The sequence below is a fragment of the Phycodurus eques genome, chromosome 20 (assembly GCF_024500275.1).
Source record: "Phycodurus eques isolate BA_2022a chromosome 20, UOR_Pequ_1.1, whole genome shotgun sequence".
Classification (NCBI taxonomy): Eukaryota; Metazoa; Chordata; class Actinopteri; order Syngnathiformes; family Syngnathidae; genus Phycodurus; species Phycodurus eques.
The window spans coordinates 7,677,532-7,697,862 of NC_084544.1; the positions used below are offsets into that span (position 1 = coordinate 7,677,532).

At 42.9% G+C, this 20,331-nt stretch overlaps 1 protein-coding gene across 5 annotated transcripts in view; it reads left to right on the forward strand.

The window, feature by feature from the left end:
- The window catches only part of trit1 (tRNA isopentenyltransferase 1), a 31,795-nt gene extending 11,927 nt beyond the window's left edge, over positions 1-19,868 (forward strand). For 2 of the 5 annotated variants that reach the window (XM_061664291.1, XM_061664295.1), the window contains exons 2-11: positions 3,316-3,456; positions 5,288-5,386; positions 5,583-5,734; positions 6,345-6,487; positions 6,571-6,682; positions 10,223-10,335; positions 10,423-10,500; positions 17,770-17,879; positions 18,480-18,597; positions 18,737-19,868. In XM_061664291.1, coding sequence (XP_061520275.1) covers positions 3,316-3,456; positions 5,288-5,386; positions 5,583-5,734; positions 6,345-6,487; positions 6,571-6,682; positions 10,223-10,335; positions 10,423-10,500; positions 17,770-17,879; positions 18,480-18,597; positions 18,737-18,900 — 1,230 coding nt within the window. In that variant the 3' untranslated portion in view covers positions 18,901-19,868. Of the gene's footprint in view, positions 1-2,030; positions 2,230-3,315; positions 3,457-5,287; positions 5,387-5,582; positions 5,735-6,344; positions 6,488-6,570; positions 6,683-10,222; positions 10,336-10,422; positions 10,501-17,769; positions 17,880-18,479; positions 18,598-18,736 lie in introns of all 5 variants that reach the window. The other 3 variants (XM_061664294.1, XM_061664293.1, XM_061664292.1) reach the window with 3 other exon arrangements.
- Positions 19,869-20,331: the final 463 nt, after the last annotated feature.

Here is a 20,331-nt window from a genome sequence, read left to right on the forward strand (position 1 = left end):
TTGCAGATATATTGACATTTTGGAAAACATTATATACTTAGCCCCTTCCCAACATGCAAAGATCTTACAGAGATGTATCACGTCAACATAATTTCTTGACACCAATTACTACTTTCCTATCAGCCAGGGCATTGGCACCATCTTGTGGCACCTTAGGGTATTACAGAGGGCACAAAAATTGGGAACAGTTGAGTTTTTCTGAGGATAGGTTTAACAGGGAAAAAAAATATGTTCGAAGCGGGAATGGACGGGGTTCACTATAGTCAGTTTTTGCCTAACCTGTGTACTCTGTTTTATCAAGTAGTTGTTTAAATTATTATTATTATTGGATTGCTGTCTGAGCATTTTGCTGAAAAATGACTCAATAAAATGCTTAACTTTTTATGAGATGTCTTACCAAAGGGTAATGAGATTACACATTGCTCTTTGTTTTCAAGCAACAAAAATCCAGATCACGAGTCTCCGGTTAAGTAAAATTGGGCTGTGAATGGCAAGCAATTAGAAAAGAGTTGTTATAAAAAGAGCGATGACAGGAATTGTTGTCTAGAGTGTGCACTAAATGAGGCTATATGCAGCAGCGTTCAATGAACTCCACTTGTAGGCAAAAATCATTTTATTGGCCAGGAAATGCATCTTTAAACGCACCACTTTGTGTTCCTTTTTTGGTGCGAAATGAGTGCAGCAGCAACTGTACACGTTTGTTTCTTACGTGACATCTAAAAATGAGAAAAAAGAAACAAACCAAAAAAAAAAACCGACTGCCTGGTGCCATTCTCATGTCACTTGTGACAAAGCATCTTTGGCAAACCAGACAGAAAGCGCTCTTGGTAAGCAATTGTGCAATATAAGACTTAAAATGAAACACAATAAGATGAAAAGACATGAGACGACAACAACAATGTGATGCCTTCACCTTCTTGTGTATACTTTGTATTACAATTCCCATTTGTATCCTCAATAATATTGTCAAAATAAGCGCAGCAAAAGTTATCACTGGTTTATTGACTGCTTCATGGGCAGTGAAGACTTCTGTAATAAATATTTAATGAGAAGTGAGTATGTCAATGCCTACTTCTCCCCTTGTTTCCTTCTCAGCTTCTAGAACGCCTCGACAACTAGTAATTACTAATAAGCCTGGGTGATTAAACGGTTTAAATAATTAATCTGATCTTATTTGGGCATTCTTTTTATGAATCTTTTTTTTTCCCAAAGGCAGTGATCTTGCTTCCAAACGCAAATATTTCAAGTTCGCTTTGCCTCGTCAGTGCAACTCTCGATGGGAGAAATCTGTGAGCGAGTTGGAGAGGATGCGGTGTTACTCTTTTGATGAAAGACAAGCACTAACCCAGATGTTCAGCCTCTTCAACAGCAGGTTTTTACAGATACAGAGAGACTGGAAGAGTCACAGAAAGGAATAGAAATGGATGTTCTTGGAAGAAAAAAGCCTGTTTAGAGTTTAAAGAAGGTCAAATGAAGTTTGCCTGGAAAGGTTATAGTGCATTTTAGGTTCATCCTAAAATGTTACTCGAAAGCCCAATATCCCTAACTTTTGTGAGTCATCAATTAGACTTGAAATATACAAAGAAATAGACAGTAAAAAAAAGAGAGAAAAAAATCAAATACAGGCTTAATTCAGAATGGCGCACTTGCGGCGTAAATTCAGCGTACGGTCATCCGTGGGTGTAGTGGTTCCAAATTTAAGAAACACTCATCGAAGTGTCTCGTCCGCAGCCCTGACATCTTGGCGAGGAAACAGAGGGTCCAAACCGCAGCCATTGTTACATTATGCACAAGCTACAAATGCAGCAAGAACCGCTCGTAGCGACTCGTCTTCTTTTCCTGTCTGTTCGCGGGGGATGTAAATGCTCTTGAGTCTGTACCGATGATTCAACTGTTCTGTGTCTGTGGGCTACTATAATAGCACTTACGTTACATTATACTGTAGAGTTGAAAGAGTCAAGTGTATTCTGTGAGGTCCATCAGTTAATCAGTATCAACTCTTTCTTGCTTATTTCATCACTGGGTTCCAGGAAATGGTGTAGCATCAATCAGAGAAGCAAGAGTCGAACTTCATAGCGGTTAAAACAAGGTCTCCATGAAAAGAAAACGCTCCAGGTTGTGAAAAACCGTGACGGACTTTGACAGCTGTCATAAACCTGCAGGGAGCCCCACCACCCAGCAGCCCTCGCAGCTACCACCTGACTGAGTGATGTAAAGCGGACAGAGGTGGTGTGTTGTGTCACATGTAGAGCGGTTTCACGTGAACTCGCACAGCGCAACACTCATGCTGCTGTTATGTGCTGGCTTTTATGGCTTATTCATAGGTAACAGAAATGTAAACCTTTTAGTAATTGAGACGGAGTAAAATGTATTCTGTTTTTCACAGGCTCTATTATTATTGTAATACATCTCTTTGTAAAACCCATTTTCTATGGTTGTTTTTTATATATTTTTCTCTGCTGGTATAGAATTTCTGTTTTTCCTATCAAGTCATCAAATGTTTAAATGTTTTTTGTATATGTGTATGCACAGTCACAAACCTTAGTCATACCCTGTTTAAGCCAGTTCTGATCCAAATCAAACATTTGGCAGCAATTTTCATTTAATTTAGCATTTGCAGGTGCTTGTTAGGTGTCAAAACTCATCGCACGAGTTTGTAATTTCATATAAGATTTTTATCTTAGTTCCTTTAGTTATTATGTATTCTTTTGACGATTTAAAACAGTTCCCAGGTGTCCCAGAAAAAGTCCGTCTCGTCAAAATACCCAAGGATCACGAATTATGGGACACTTTTCACCTTTTTCCAGCCTAGCTTAAGTTAGCCCGTTTTGAGGAGGTGGTCCTGTCTCACGCAAATGAGCTGGTGCTCACCAAGACTTTCGTTACTATGACAATTCGGGGCGGAGCTTCTCTCCTAGCCCTGAGTCTAAAAAACGCATATGAACTGCAAAACCTTTGCGAAGACTTCAGAAAAGCAATTATTGTATTTTCTCTCACCGAGGCAACACTGTACAACAATGTAACGGACACAACGCTCAACACAAATACTCCCAAAATAAACAACTTCACCAAACCTCCAAGAATTTGCCGCTTAGTAGTTGCTATAGCTAGTAACACTGCTTTTGGATTTGGCATGACGGTGCTTCAGTGTTTTTGCGTGAAAATACAATTCAAATTTGTACACATTTGCAAAACCTTTCCTGGACCTCCAGCTTAATAACATCATTTAGCCTCATTGGCAGCTGACATTCTTATTGACACATTTCGACTTAATATTGACATAATTTTCTCTTTTTTTTTTTACCCGACCTCCAGGTGTACCAGGGTCTCGACATCATTACCAACAAGGTGACGGCCAAGGAGAGCGCCCAGTGTCGGCATCACATGATCAGCTTTGTGGATCCGTTGGTTAGCAACTACACGGTGGTGGACTTCAGGAACAAAGCTGTGTCTCTAATATCCTTTCCTACCGTCTTTCCTCCCTGTTGCGCCGACGCTGCTCCCATTTCTGTCACCTCTTTGATTAATAAGCGGTTCCACAGAGGGGAGTTCATTCGATTTGTGTCTTACTAATTGGCTGCTTTGTGCTTGTACTAAAAAGGAAAGGTGTCTTGAGTTGTTCGCACAATCTGCAGGAGCCGGTTGGCGCACAGATGTGAAGGGAGAAGGCCGTAATAGACGTAGTATTATTAGAATAGCGCGCGCACGTACACACACACACTCACTCTCCACTTACTCACCCACTCACTGATGTGACGAGGGGATGCGGCAGCGCCGAGAATAGCCTCTGAGTGACTCTAACCTGCTGAGAGGAGCGGGGAAATGGCGAAGGGTGTAAATACAGATTACAGGAGGTACAAACAAGTGAGCCTGTAATGCGGCAAGGAATGAAGAGTGGAGTGGAGTGGAGTGGAAAGGAAGGAGCCGCACGGTGTAAAATAAATAAAAACCCATCGTCTATCAAGCCGTCAGTCAACAGGCTGTTTCATTCTGCTTCTCTCGATTATCGCTCTCGGGCTCGCAGCACTGCTCGTTTGTGTGGAGCGAGTTGGTGCAGTGACGATAGCTTACGCCGATATCTGCTCTGAGTGCTTATTTCATCTGCGAAGGTGGGAGAAACCCACAGAGATGAGAGAGAGGAAAGGTGTGTGATGAGAACTCGTGCAGTTTGTTGAGGTGGATGTTTCTTGGGAATGTAGTCAGATTTGAGAGGGGACAGATGGAGATAACAGAGCTAAATTCACATTCGGGTTACCTCCCCACTGTAGGAACGAAACTGCATTTCTGAAACTCTGAAAAACCACATTCACATTAAGCTCCAACATTTGGATTTTGTAAATATGTGGACCAGCAAGGCAATTCTACACCTTTTGAGGAAGGGATGTGACAAGTAGAAAATCCAGCGCAGAGGCAGTGACCCGAACAATAAAACGAACCTAAACCGAGGCGCAACAATAGCAGCACGGCATTCCATTCCCTGGTGTGAAAGGGAAATGAAGAGTGATAAATAGGACAGGACGGAACAGGACACAGAGGGAGCAGTAAGCCGAATACTGTTGCAAACAGAGACCCCCCCCCCCTCCCCCCAGAAAATAGCAGCATTACATTAAAACTGTTGGATATTAACTATATGTGGACTGGGAAGGAAGGAAGGAAGGAAGGAAGGAAGGAAGGGGTTACATCGTGTGTGAAAGGGAAGTGATAAATGGCAAATAGGACAGGACGGAACAAGACAGGAGCTGTGAACCGAACTCTGTCATAAACCGAGCACCCACTATGTTTCCAACAATAGCAACATTACGTCACAACGAGGGCTGAAAGGATTAATTGACTAATTCGATTAAAAAATAAAAGACTGAAGCAAATTCTCTGCCTCGAAACTTCACAGGGACCATTATTGCGCAAGGACGAATGTTACTGCGGACGCAAGCACCACCGAGTGTAGAAATAAATTGGTGTGATGTCGGCAAGTCAGGAGGAAGCAGTCTTTAAACGGCGAATGTAGCCTACCACTGCTAGTTAGAACTTTGTGTAATCCTTCCACAAGTGATCAATGATAAACACAGCCACCAGTACACTTTCAATCTCTTTACTGAACAAACGGTAACAAAAGAAATGCAATAAGCACATTCATATATGAGCTTATATGGCTACAGCTACTGCTCAGACTGGCTAGCTGACAGTAAGCTGTGCATTATTAGGATTTCCACATAGTTTCTAGGCAGTCCCAGATACTACAGTGTAGAATGTAAGATTTCAACTTTTCTTTCCCTTAACGCTATCTAACATAGATGACATGCATAATCAAAATAAATTGCCTGTTATTGTTGGAGGCACAAACTATTACATTGAGTCCCTGCTGTGGCGAGTCCTACTGGACTCTGGGGTGAGTACACTCGAACTTGTATGCTTGTTTTGGCTTTTTACTTATCTTAAAACTTTTTTAGCCTCCTCTTATAGTTAACAGGGTTGGTTTTCACACAACATAGTGTGAGTTTCAGTAGAGGTCTTTTTTTCCTGACCAATCATTGAACTGTTTTATGACCCTATAGTTTTCTATTTCCCCCATGATCTCTATTCAGAAGGGGGATTCGGGGGATGGCGGCGATGGAGACATCGACAGGAAGTCTGAACTGGAGAAAATGGGACGAGCTGAATTACACAAGCGACTGATGGAAGTGGACCCTGAAATGGCTGCCATGTTGCACCCCAACGACAAGCGCAAAATTGCCAGGTAAGCCATACAGCTAATGTCAATAGTCCATACTATAATACACAGGAAATATTGTTTTATAGAAATCCGAAAATAAAAGTTTCCCCTCTTCTTGAGTAAATAAATGCTCCTGGCTACTGTTTTCGGAAATATTGAGTATAATATGTGATAACAGTGCTTATGCGCAGTCGTCACTGGCAGGAGGAGACGTAGTTTGCACACAAGCTCAGACACACACACACACACACACACACACACACACATACGGCCCGCAATCTTGACGAGTTGCAGTTTGTGCACTCTGGTCTTTTGTGCAATGCAGGCTTAGCCGACTCCTCTCCATGATAGGAATCACGTTTTTCTGTGTTACTTCTTGAGTGCAGGCCGGCCGAAGAGTCACGCGAGTAAAAATATTTCTTGTCTCGTTGTATGTGTTCATGATTGCAAACACAGTTTTCCATCACATCAACTCAATGGATGTTGACTCTTCTGTTTAGCGTTGCATACAAGGACAGCGGTATAGGTCCAAGTCTTCCTGTAGATCCCAAGGACGTGTTGAATCCATTAAAAACATAGGAATACAGTATGCGGTCTTGTATGATTTAGCCTCCCCTCTGCTCTTGCTTCACAGAAGCCTGCAGATTCACGAAGAAACGGGCGTTCCTCACAGCTCCTGGCTGGAAGAGCAGCGAGGCCAGCAGGGAGGCGACGGCCTCGGGGGCCCGCTGAGGTACCCGGACCCTTGCATCTTTTGGCTCCATGCCGACATGGATGGTAGGGGTAGTGAATCAGTGGATCCCTGTCACAGCTTTAGACGTGCCCTAGTTTATCCTCCTCATTATTTCTTTGTTCCCCAGCTCTGGGCAAGCGACTGGATGCTCGTGTCGATCAGATGTTGTCAGTCGGATTGATAGAGGAGCTCAGGGAGTTCCATGCCCGCTTCAATCAGCAGAAAGTACAGAATGACAGGTGAAAAAAAATCAATGCTGCTGAAACTAGTTTGGATGAAAAAAATGCTTCAAATGTCAAAACAGTTGGGGTTTGACGACGGGGTGCCGATAAAGCCTAAAAATATGATTTTCACAATGACAAAACAAGATACACCAATATGTTATGGGGAAGTAGTACGGCTTGTGTCTGGGCTCTCGTTAAGGATAAAGGAAATTGGACAGTTGATATTGGTGTCATTGAAATGTCTTACTTTAATACACACTAATATACTGAGCTACAAATGGCATTTTACCTTGAACAAATGATCATTTCAGTTTCCACCGGATATGGGTGTAATATTTTCATAATGATTGAAATCTTTTTTTTTTTTTTTTTTTAATGGCATAACCTCCCCACATTTGTCAATTTATTATTTGCAGTTACTTTTTGCTCAAAATCTTACGAAATTCTTTGTCACATATGGGAAGTAGCTGGACCCAAGAGCAGGCGGAGGCTGATGTAAAAATGATGAACAGTTTATTGAGCAAAGGTTATGGAGGTGGTCCTGGATGTGTTGGCAGGTGGCAGGCAGTGGACAGAACAGGCGGCTGGCAGGAATGACGTGGGTCAGGAACATTGGGAACGAGGAGACACGCGTTAACAAGGGAACAAGGAGTTGAGTAGCTTACTGGAGTACGGTGGGCCGTGGTACCGCTAGGAGAGGCTGCGATACTTTGGCGAGGATTTCCTGGAACGGGCAGGCTTAAATACCGGTGGTGATGAGGCGGATTGGATGCAGGTGCTGAAAACAGAGAGGGGAGGGATGAGAGAGAGAGAGGACGCAAAGAGCCCTCCAGGGTACTATAATAGAACTGCAGGGCAGTTTATGACATTCTTGCTTTAACAGGTTCTTAACATGAGCCAGTTTTACGGATCCTGCAAATTTGTGACAAAAGATCGACAACCGAATCCCCCTTCTGAATCCTACTGAATTTTTGTTTTTGTGCCAAATCTCAACAAAATTGTACTTTGCCAACCAAATCCTCCGGAATTTGAGTTTGTGCAATATCCGAATCAATTTGACTTTTCAAACCAAATCCTACTAAATTCAGGCAACGACAAGGTTTTACAAGTTGGTGAGTGGATTCATGTCGGTGCATCACATTACAATGCTTACCGTTACTTTTGGTGCCAAAGCCTACTAAATTAAGTCAACAAACGGTTTTACAAGTTGGTGAGTGGTGTTCAATGTCGGTGCATCAAGTTCAAGATCACATTCCCATCTCTCTCGAAATTAATGATCCAGCACGACAGAAGGATCTCTTCTTCTCCTTGAAACCAGCGCCACGGCAAACTCAGCCAAGCAATTCTCCCATTATTTATACCCTCCTTCCCCGTCTTGACAGGTCACACTGTACACCGCGGCTTCCCAAAAGCCTGAGGTCCAGTTTAGACAAAGGACACAATGGGGATTGCTGCCAGTGTGTCAGGGTTACAGTCAGTACGGGCATGCCAGTGGTTGGTGGTTTTCTTTCCTTTCATTCTTGTGTGTTGTTTCTCCTGGGAGTTAATGCATGGGTGTGACACTTCCCTGGAAGCTGCCCGTTCCTCATCCCATCTTTTCAGTCTGCAACCTTCTCTTGTACCAGCGCCCTATCAGCAATATGATCAGCCAAGCACTTTACTCCCCCACCAGCTCCCTCCCTTCTTCCCCCCTGTCTGCGACTCCTTTACCCTCATGACTCCATCCCCCGGCTGGCTTCTACCGCCAAACATCAAGGTCAAAGCTCTCTTCCCTGTCCGCCGTCATTCCTTTTCACCCTCTGTTGAATCGACATTTCCTGTGCTCTGTCGCTATTTTCGGGTTTCTGTCTCGGGCCTGCACAGCCACCCATTTATTCTGCCTATTTCCCTGTTCCGAGTATCACAGGGTGTCTATCGAACTGTATTTTTCCAGCGACTGTTTCCTGAGTGTAGAAATTAAGATTATACTGCTATTTTTGGAGTTCAAAATGAGGTAAGGTTGCTCGACACGGATCTGTGGACATTCGTCGCAAAGGTACAGCGTGAGCTCACGCAGACACTTCTCAAATTGGGGACGATTTGACCAAATTGTTCCGGGCGTTGTGTGGCGAAGACAAGCTGATGGTTTCTGCCCGCCACCGGTGGGTCACAGCGCTACTGTCGCTCAGTGTTTTAATGTCACAGTGTCCCCTGAAGGACGTCGCTTCTTCTCATACTGATGTTCTCTCCTCAGGGAGGGGTAAAAAAAAAAAAAAAAAAAAAAAAAATGGGACAGTGAAGAAATGAAGGTGAAATTACGGCTGTCTAGAAAGGTCGTCATGTTATCTTTATTACTTCCATCAAGGGGGCTCAGTTGTCATCACGGTGTTTTCGTCGTCTTTGTTTTACGTCCGACTTTCTAGCCTTGTTTTGATGCATTTTTAAATAAGCGGATATTCATTCAAGGATATGAGTCCGTGAGTCATAATGATGGCCAAATTGTATCCAATTTTATAAGAGATGACAAGAATAAAGTCATAAAACAATTGCGAGAATAAAGTCAACATTGAAAATGGTGTCTTTTATGTCTTTGTTCGACGATCAACCATTTATTTATTACATGCTAAATCTACATCCAGGTAGTCCGGATACCTCTCACTTTCCAAAAGTGAGCATTTTAGGTTAATAAAGAATTGAAATTGTCCAAAGATGTCATTGTGAGTGTGAAAGGTTGTTTGTCTATTTGTGCTGTGCGATTGACTGACCACTAGTCCAGCCCGCTTCTCGCACAAAGTCAGCTGGGAAACACTGCAGCTTACCTGAGAAACTGAATGACATCAAGTCTTTTAGAAAATGGGTGGCGTGATGGATGAATATATACCCGCCCTCCAAAACTACTGGACATTGGAGATTTCGGACTGGACAAGTCAATCTCCAGTCTTAAACGGCTAAACCGCTCTTATTCCGAAAGGACAAGGCACACCACTTCTGGTAGCAGAAGTACTCGACTTAGCGATTGATTCAGAAATAATGCTTTCTTCTTTTGTGTCATATCCAGATGTAAATACCTGGAAATAAAAGTTGAAATGGATCTCTCTTGTCTCATGTTCATTGTTCGATGACCAACCCAAATGTTTTCGGTCGATGCCCAAAAAAAAAGGCCTCACTATCCTTTTTGGTGTCAGACTCTTTGTGGGAATTTGGATGTTCAAACACCAGGATTCAGACAAAATTATTCTACTCTGACCTTTTTCTCACATTCTTTTCCAAAGTGGCTATTTTCATGCTGCGTCCGAAACCAAAACGTCGAGCGAAGAGTCATCCCAATCGAATGCCTGAAATTTCAATTGAGCGTAGAGGGAAAAAACAAAAATCAGTTGACACCATGGTGCATGTCAAATTTCATCAGATCAGGTTGTCGTTTGTTCTTCCTTGGATATTTTTTTTTACAGTCCCCTCTCATGGCTCTCGCAAAATGCTAAATATTGTAGCCCTTTACTCATTGATTTTGTAGGTTCAAATGGTTTAGACTTCTTGGCGCACCCTTGTTTTCATGTCTGCTCTCTTCTCTTACAGTCAGAACTACCAACACGGGATATTCCAGTCGATTGGTTTCAAAGAGTTCCATGACTACCTGACGGCTCCCGAAAGCAGCACCCAGCAGGAAAGAGACGCACTCCGAAGCAAAGGTCAGCGATTTTTGTCTAGTGCAAGTGCAATTGAGAATGCGCCTCCATCTTCAGTACATAACGGCCTTCTTCTCAATCGCCTTTTAGGTGTCGAAGCTTTGAAGGTGGCTACGAGGCGCTACGCTCGCAAGCAGAATAAATGGGTCCGTAATCGCTTCCTTAAACGTGAGTTCTCTTCTTAAATGTCATGAGTGCGTTTTCTAAGTGGTTTGCATTGTCATGTGTATGTGAACAGCAGAGATGCTTCTCAGCCCGCAGAACTACGTCATTTATCCAGAGTAGCGTACTTGTGTATTCATTCATCCAGTATTAGTGCTTCAAGGTTTGCGGTAATGTCACACACACACACACACACGCCGAGCGCTGACTTACCACCAGTTTTTAGGAGTATTTGGTGATGGATTAGAACCTGTTTGCTTTCGTACTCCGTAGCTGCTTAACAAAATAGCCATTTATATTTTCTTAGCCGATCGTGTTTATTTAGGCAAGAGCTGGGACAAATTTTAATATTTACACAATATAAAAGTAGTTTAGCCGAGGCTATTTCTCTTAAGTGTCATATTTAATAATATCCATCCATCCATTTTCTGAGTCCCTTGTCCTCGCTACGGTCGCAGTCGTGCTGGAGCCTCTCCCAGCTGTCAACGGGCAGGAGCCGGGGTACAGCCTGAACTGGTTGCCAGCCAATCGCAGGGCACATACAAACAAACAACCATTCGCACTCACAGTCACACCTACGGGCAATTTAGAGTCTCCAATCAATGCGTGTTTTTGGGATGTGGGAGAAAACGCACGCAGGCACGGGGAGCACATGCAAACTCCACACAGGCTGGGCCGGGGATTGAACCCCGGTCCTCAGAACTGTGAGGCAGACGCTCTAACCAGTCGTGCACTGTGCCGCCATTTAACTCTCTGCAACTCATGCAGTCCATAAGCATAATGGCGGTATAATAATTACTCATTGATACTCTAATAAAAGTTAAACTAACTTCTTTTAACTAGTAGCTCTAGCTCTAAAACAAACAATATATTTTCTTTTACACTTGATTGGTTATAAACAGGCTTCCTAACTTGAAATATTACACTAAAATACTTTTAAATAACAAATATATGAGCTACTTATTTCAGAAGATACGCTTGTGAGCAAGCCGTTCTGACTAGCCAGTTAGTGATGTAACTAAAAAGAGAGTAAATAAATACCACCCCCACACTAATTTGCATTAGACAGGACAGCCCCCTCCAAAAAACTGGCTAATTTCAAGTCTCTTTTAAGGGTAGGTGTGTGCCAACTATGTACGGCTGTCAAAATGGGTCTGTGGGTTTGGGAAAGTCTAAGAATGGCGTTCCAGTTTTCAAATCCATTCCTGCAGGTTGAACTTTTGAAAGCTTTTTTTTTTTCCCCGGCACCAGGTCCCTCGTGGCATCAAATCCACAGAAACCGGTTTGAGCGGTTGGTTACCTGCCACAGTCAGCGACACTAAAGACTGGATAAACGCGCGCGCCTCGGCCAAAATCTACTTGTGGTTTGGCACGCTGGCTCATTTCCCATCCTTATCCTCTTGCAGCCGTATACTGTAGTTGTATTTTTCAAGCGAGCATATATAAAGGTTCTGTATGTTCTTCAGGTCCCGTGCCCCACCGGCAGCATTCCCTGAAGTAACCCAGCCGCATAATCCTGTTAGAACCAAATGGTTTAAGCCACGTCAGGCCCTCAACCTCCATACCCCCCCTCTTTCTCTCTCCCTCATAGCGCCTCCACACACCATCTGGTCTCCGCCACATGCGTGTGACATCCGTACGTAATCCGTCTGAAGTCCTCCTTGCTTTCGCAACGTTGAACGCGTTGCTCTTTGTGGCGGGGCGGTCCACAAATCCTTTGCGGGAACCACTTGCGACCCGGTCAGCTGACGGATAAGATCGACTTTCTGCATTTCATAGCAGTAAATCCTCTGCTTCCACTGTGGAAGTTAGAATCTGAGATGTGACCACCGGTCTCGAGCCATCGAGGCAGAAGCAGATCTCTCGTCCTTTTGCCTTTTTTGGAAACGCATGTTTTGCATCCATGATCTCAAACCTCAACATATAAAGTCCCGAGTAAAACATTTCCATGACTTACTTAACTTATTGGGGGAGCAGAAAAAGTTGACACATTTTTCCACATGACTGGTTTTGGTAATGTTTGAACAAGAATGATAACCACTCTTGTTGATATATACAGTATATGTATGTACAGATGTTCCTTTAAAGGAGACATATTGTGGATTTTTTTTGACTATTTAAAACAGCTCCCAGGTGTCTGTCACATGCTTTTGTCAAAGGATCAAGAATTACAGCACACTTTTCACCATGTTTTTAACCTCACTGAACTGTGCAGGTTTTAAGGGGGCGGTCCTGTCAAATGTAATTAAGTCACTGCTCACTCCGCCACTTCCATGCGGGGCTAATAGAGAGGGCTTTTGCGACGAGGCGAGCAGTTTGACAAAGCATGTGCCAAAAATTTCATTTAAAAAAAAAAAAAAAAAAAAAAAAGCAATTATATTTTCCATCTTGGATGCAGCACTTCATCTCCAGGCACCTGAATTAGATTTGTCAAAAAGTGTATCTGTGTATGTGGCACATGCAGCAAACACACTGACAAACATCCCACAAGTACAAGTGTACATGCACATGCAGCGAACACTCTCCGAAACTTCCACTAACAACCCAGGCTAAACGTATCTCCTCCCTGTCATACAAAGCTTGTCTCACAGTTGAGATGCAACACTTCAACATAAGTACTTGACAATTACTGGACAACATTCCTATTACCTGGATCAGACTACAAGATTTTAACCCCATTTTTGGCCCGATTTGCTATCGCCGCCTACTTTCCAGATCGGCCCCGACACATTTTGTCGGGAACGACAAAACCCCTGATAGTGTGACATAATCCACAATCAGCAGTATGACCCTACAATATTCCTACAACGGCAAAATGAAAAGTCTAGCATGTTTGATTTTTATTTTTTATATATTTCTTTACAGGTATCTTCTGTGTAGTCTGACGTATTCTGGAGAACCCTCCGACATACAGTAGCACCTTGACGTCGACCAATAAGATTGCGTCTTGCAACAGCGCCTCGCCTCCCTTAGTCGCTGTAATTAAGTGAAATTTGAATCGCGAACAACGGATATGCGGCAGATTACTTAGCTTGGTTGTGTAATTTCTCACTTGATGGGTGAAGCAGGCACTCCAGAGACCCAACTATTTGTATCGAAGCATTTAAAAAGTCAGTTTTCCACTATATGCCCCTTTTAAGCGTTAGTCAAATTTTCACCTCCTGCTGTTTCCTCACCTCGACTGTTCAATTCTTACTCCGACTGCTGACCTCTTTTCCCTTTAATCCAAACACACACACACACACACACACACACACACACACACACACACCGTCTGAGCAGGCTAATCTCTTGAAGCATTACGAAGCTGCCGGGAATTTGCCCGACCACACAGACTCGGGCAGCAGGGTCAGCAGCGGGGGGGCTTACGCAGGCCGACCCGAGCGTGTAGAGACTAGTGGGTCAAAGGCAAGTGAAGATGACAAAACGCCTAAAAGTAGGTTACACAAGGTGCCGCAAAATGCATGTACAACTGAAATACACACAGATACACACAAGCGCATGCGTGAAAGGTACAGGTTTAACCTACTTTTCCAGTTCAGGCCTTTGTTGAGGTGAGCAAGCAATTGGACGCCTCAATGGCATCTTGATTATTTGGTTGCCCAATAAGCAGGTCAACCAGCTCACATTAAAACAATTTTGATGGCTCTCGTCCGTACTGTATGTGCTGCATGTATGACGTACAACTGTGTGTGTGTGTGCGCTCGTGTGTGTGTGTGTGTGTGTGGTACATTTAATTAGATGACTTAATTATCTGCAATGAGTGATGAGGATTTTGAGGTGAGTCTATGAGATTATAACTTTTTATGCAGGAACGTGACTTGAGGGGAGTTCTTATTTCAATCCCGAGGGACTCGCGAGCCCACGCTTTGACGCCGAAACATTACCCAGTTGTATTTTCGCGGGCGTGGGTGGCGGTGTGTGGGGGCTCGTAAGTATTATCACGGGTGTCAGTATATTGTGTGTTTATTAAAAAAAAACAAAAAAAGTGTTGCATAAAGGGAGACAGGAGTCACACACAGCTGTGTGGATGGCAAGCTGGGGTGTAAGATGTTTGGGGTGGCGGGGTAATATGATTCAGTGCTGGCAACAGGTGTGGGTCACAAATTTATACCCTTGAATCTTGCATGTACTCACACGTTTTCTGTGGAAGTCAAGCTCAGATGTTATCATGGAAACCAGATGCGGAAGAGGATGCATCCATTTGTAGTAGTATATTCATGTACACTATCTGTCAAAGGTTTCGAGACACTTCTCCATTCAATAACATGAAAGTGTTTCAAACCTTATAACCGGTAGTGTAGATAAGGCTTGAGGAACCTTTTTCCCATCAGGGGCCTTTTCAGTTTTGATAATTGCGAAATAAAAAAATGGCTGCAACAAAAGATTTTAATAATCAATAAATCTGACGATTTATTTTTTTAAATTAATGATGCATCGGATAAAAAAGTAATTTACATCCCTTCAAAATCAACACTATTGACAGCTCAGAAAATGCACAAACATAAATTGATTCTGATTCAGTTATTGATTTGGTCCGTAACGTGTCAGAAAGTCGGCAAAAATTTTAATTTTGTTTTCCAAAGTCAAAGCAGATGTTTGCAAATGTCTTATTTTGATCAAGCACAAAGATAATCCGTCTGCTTTTGTGGAGGACTACAGAAATCGGAGAATATTTACTGATGAGAGAATGAATTCCAAGTATTTGGACAATTTCAAATTAAGCAATGTCACTGAACAATTAATCGGTGATCAAAATAGTTGGCAATTAATTTGATAATAGATTAGTTGTGTATGAATCGTTAAATTGTTGCACCTCTAATTAACACTAAAGCCCATTCATTGGCATTGACTGGCTCGGTATTGTCAGAGCACACTGCTTTTGCGAGAAAGTGCTGTAAATATGATGCTCGTTTTTTTTTTTTTTTCTTTTAACAATTGTAACCTTAGTGAAGGGAAATTAAACGTTTTTTAAACGTGGGATTGAATTTATTGTCAGTCTTGCATCGCGAAGATAAATAAACAAGGGACAAAAAGTGGAAGAGGAACAGGAGGAAAGAGGAAGGCAGTTGTGAATGGAGGCATGTGTTGTTCTGCAGCACAGATGACGACCAGCGAGGCGCAGCTGGCCGTGTTGTTTTTTTACACGCACTGCAAACACAACTCGACAAATGACTGCTGGCGCGCTCGGTGGCAACAGGTGGACGACTGCTTCAACACGGGCGAGCAGCTGCACCCCGTCGCCCGTCTTACTTTCTTCGTTTGTTTGTTGATTTCTTATCACCACAATTCAGAGTTAAATTTCACCTTTGCCCAAACTATGCTGAGTCCTTTATTCACCAGCCCTGCCACCTTGCCCATTGTACCATTTAATACACCCCCTATGGGGGAAGTTTGTCACAGGTATGCCAGGTGACGCTCACCACTGCCGCCACCTGTCTATTGTTGTACCATCAACAACAAAAAAGGTAGCTCTTTATGTACAGTGTACAGTAACCACACCAATGAAACCTGAAGCTTTGATGAACAGCTGCTACGCGTCAGAGCCGACTGTGTAGCTGCATAAACACAGATGCAGAAGTACATTATTTAAAGACACCAATCTTGCCTATTAACCCCTTTGTCAGCTAAGCTATTGTACAAAAAAAAAAAAAAAAAATTTTTTTTTAATATACATTTTTACAATATTCACACCAATCTGAAATTAGACTAGCGTGACTTAAGTGTAGTACCACACTGTGCCACAACACGCTGGGCAGCACCGAGGTCGACTGGAAAAGATGCACTGTTCTTAAGAGCAAGAAGAAGAGGCAGTAAATTTCCCCAACTAAACTCCAGTAGTTGTCGTTGTTGGCACAGTGCAGCGAGAATACTGTATATGCCTGTGAGTGTTCTTGTATGCTTTGTTTATGTGTGTTGTTGCTCTGTGTGTTAAGATTTAGAACCAACGTAACATTGATACTAATTACCGTCCGTGTGTCTATGGCGTTTCGCATTATATTTTTGCATTTTTGTGGGCTTTTATTGATGAAATTATATGGTTTGGTTAAACATTTTGGTGTTTAAATAGACAATATTTTATTCACTTTTGTTTTGTGTGTCAGTTTAAAAGTAAACTTCAACCTAGAGTGACAAACCGCTTGAAGCAAGCACACATTGCATCTTGTTTGTAGAATTATGTAAGCGTGAGAGTGAAAGCAGGCGCTGAGAAATAACTAAATACTGTTTTAATCATTCTAAATGTGCTTAAAAAGTGTGGGATGGGTAACAAGATGATTCGATATATCAGGATGCTTGATGATGGAACTGCTGAAAAATGCGTAACAAATTGCTCTCCATTTAAGTCCTTAGATGCATACTGTATCTTGTCCGTTACAGTTTTGCCTGTGAGTCGGTCTAGTGTTCATAGTAATGACTTGTTTCAAGCCAGACTGTTTTTAACATACACCACACTGTGTGGGTGTGGAATGGATTAGGCCGTAATCAAGTTGGCTATTACGAGTTAATTCATTTACCGGAGTGTGTGCGCTGTCATTTAATTAACTTATTATTAAATACAAAACTCTCCTCCTTCCTCCTTTATATTTTGCAGCGAACTGACTATATCTTGCTTGGAGGTGCTCTGTTTTCACCGCTTAAAGGTCACGTTCACTGCGAGCTTTCTGCTCCATTCCCCCCCCCCCCCCCCCGGTGCATCTGCATGTCTTCAGTCAATACAGGGCAGGGTCCGTGGATGCAGCCAGACAAGCAGTGCAGGGATTGGTTGGTGCTGTTTAGGGCTCAGGCCCGGCCCAGCCCAGCCCGGAGACTTGCTGACCGACGCAGAATGGTCACACGGGAGTGGAACTGTTGGAGAATGAGTGAAAGACTTGAGAGGGGGAGAAAGAGGGAGTGAGCGGAGTGCTGGTGGTGGAGGAGACATTATCGAGCCGGTGTGAGTCAGCAGTTTGGCAGAGCTTGAGGGCGCGGCGCCGACAACATCGCTGCTGCCGGAAAATGTTGCCAGTAATGTGGCCAATCCATATCTGCCGCCTTGAAACACCTCTCTCATTACCTAATGGCTGTCAAATAATCTGCGTGTGATATTCATGGCACATGAAATTGATCAAACGCGTGGCTCTTAGAGGGATGGAAGTGGGGCTTTTCTTTTTATGATCCACAATTGATCAGTATGTTGGATGTTTCTGTGAGCGGCATAAATCAGCTTGGCCACAATTGGCCTTGTAGGGTGCAGAAATGCATGCTAAATTGACCCACACGTGTGTTTGTGGGTAGGACCCGGAGACCGCGTGCCGGCAGTGTACGGACTGGATGTGACAGATGTGGCGAGATGGGAGGAGACCGTGCTGAACCCTGCACTGCAGATACTGGACAGTCTCTGCAAGGTGTGGCCTTTCTTCTTCTTGTCTCAACTGGCAACACATTGCGGCTCTCTTTGTTGCACTTGGACTTCCTTTCTGAGCTATAAGTGTCATTTTTAACTTCTACTGGCTTCCTTTAATACATTTTTTCTTTTCTTACCACATCAGTAATGCCTTGTCCAACCAACTACAAGTAGTATTACTGAAGTACTGTACAGTGAAACCCTTTAAATAAATAAATCTTTAATAATAATAATAATTTTTCAAATATTTTTTTACCCCACCCACACACTTAAAACAGATTTAAACCTATTAACTCATTGAATGCTGTGGATGTTTATATTTGTCACCTGTAATCCAACAATCTACTGCCACCAAAATATATACGATATGTTAAGTATGTTTGCCACTGATGTTCAACTCGAGCAATGCGGTGAGTCAGCATCACTCACAATGCATAGTTTATAGTTGTAAATCTGCATATTAATGATTGAAAAGTCCTTTCTCAGGGGTGGGGGTGCTCCGGAACCTAACCCCCATGATAAACGAGGAATTACTGTAGATGAAAATTGCATCTTTTTTTTTTTTTACATCCTAAATTGACCTGTATGTATTTTTAATCAGGGTGAGGAGCCCTCTATTCCGCCAATCAGAGTGAAGAGGGTGGAGCTAAGGAACAAACGGAGCCGGCATACCTGCGACCTGTGCGACAAGGTGATCATCGGGGACCTGGAGTGGACCGGTGAGACACGTGGACCCGCATTAGACAATTAACCACACGCGCTCGATTACATACACTCGAGTCCGTGTTGAATTTTGAATCATGCCAGGCCACGTTAGCTTTGTCACGTCAGCGTCACGTGCAGCTCTCTGCCCCGCAGCTCACCTCAAGTCCAAGAAGCATCACTTCCACGCCAGGAAGAAGCGCAAGTTCGACGTCGCGAGCAACGACGCTGCTCCGCGTAGCGCTTCGCCTCCCGCCTCGGATGCCGAAACCCGGACGAACTATTCGGAATCCAAACAGGACACCCACGCAGCACACTAATGAAGCAGCCGTGACATTTTCAAAAAGATCCACAGGCTGTCAACTACAAAGTCTATGGTTGCACTTGGACCCATTAATTTTTTTTCTTTTTCTTTTTTTTTCCTCCGGTGGAAACACGCACAGCACTACATTTCTTTGGTGCTGCCCCACGAGATGCTGCTTTCGGTAGGAATTTTAGTATTTCACAGTTTATCATGGAGACTGAGTTTTGGTTCAATCCGAGCATGGATTATTTTTTAGTCTCAATTTTGTGGAAACGTGAACTAAAGATACACTATTCGGACAAAAGTATTCAGACGTTTGGACTTCACAGCTCCAGGAACTGTGGACAAATGGAGGAAACTATAGTATTGCACTCCTTTTTTTTGTAGAACTTTAGTCTTGAGTTTTTGAGCAAAGGCCAAGACAATCTATTGTTTTTATGAAAACGATTTTTAGTCAGGATCACTCCAAAGGGGATTTTCCTAAATATTGTGACCTTTGGACCTACTTGAACTGAGACTGGAGGAGAATAGTGTTGGTAGCACTACGTCTTGACTTTGGCGCAAGCTTTATTTTTCTCCTTAAAATGGAAGAAATGCTTTTTTGTGGACACTCGAACCAAAGAGCGTACAGTACTCGGTCAAAAGTATACGGACACTTGGCCGTTATATGGAGAGGAATTGAAAAAGAGAAAACAAATCTAGTCCCTCCCCTCCAAGTATCATTGTGACATGTTCGTCTTTGTTTTGCTCCAGAAGCAAGATTTATGAGGAACTGATAAGTAGAATACTTATAATAATAATAATAATACTTATAATTTATTGATCAAGAGGTGTATTTGAACAAATGATGTGCCTTAGATCTCTTTTTAGTTGCGCCTATTGTCCATAAAAACTTTTAATTCACAGATGTTAGCCCTGTGGGTTTTGTCATCATGCACTTTAAATGGATGCAGCTCATTTTTAAAAGAGTTAATAAACATTTATCCACGCCCTTTGTCATTAAGATGAATGAAAACAACAGTATTATGTTAACTAGCTGGCAGAAGGGTGCTTCACAAAAGCCTGCAAAATACGAATAGTCAGAGCGTTGACATGAGTGCTCTATATTAACGCCTGAAAAAGAAGCACAGTGTGACATCAGAGGGTTACATAAAAGCCTGAAAAAGAAGCACCCAGTGAGAGCGTGATTCACAAAGGCCTGAAAAAAACAGCACAGCAGGGATGAAAACCTGGAAAAGCACAGTGAGAGCTTTGACACCAATGTTCAATACAAAACTGTGAAAAAGAACCTCAGAGGATTACACACAAGATAAAAATGAAACAGAAGCTTAGTGTGAGGCGTGATACACAAAAAAAGCACAATGTGGCAAAGCCTGGTTGCCATTGTTACATAAACGCATGAAAAAAGAAGCACAGTCAAAGTATTGATGCGAATATGCTACACAAA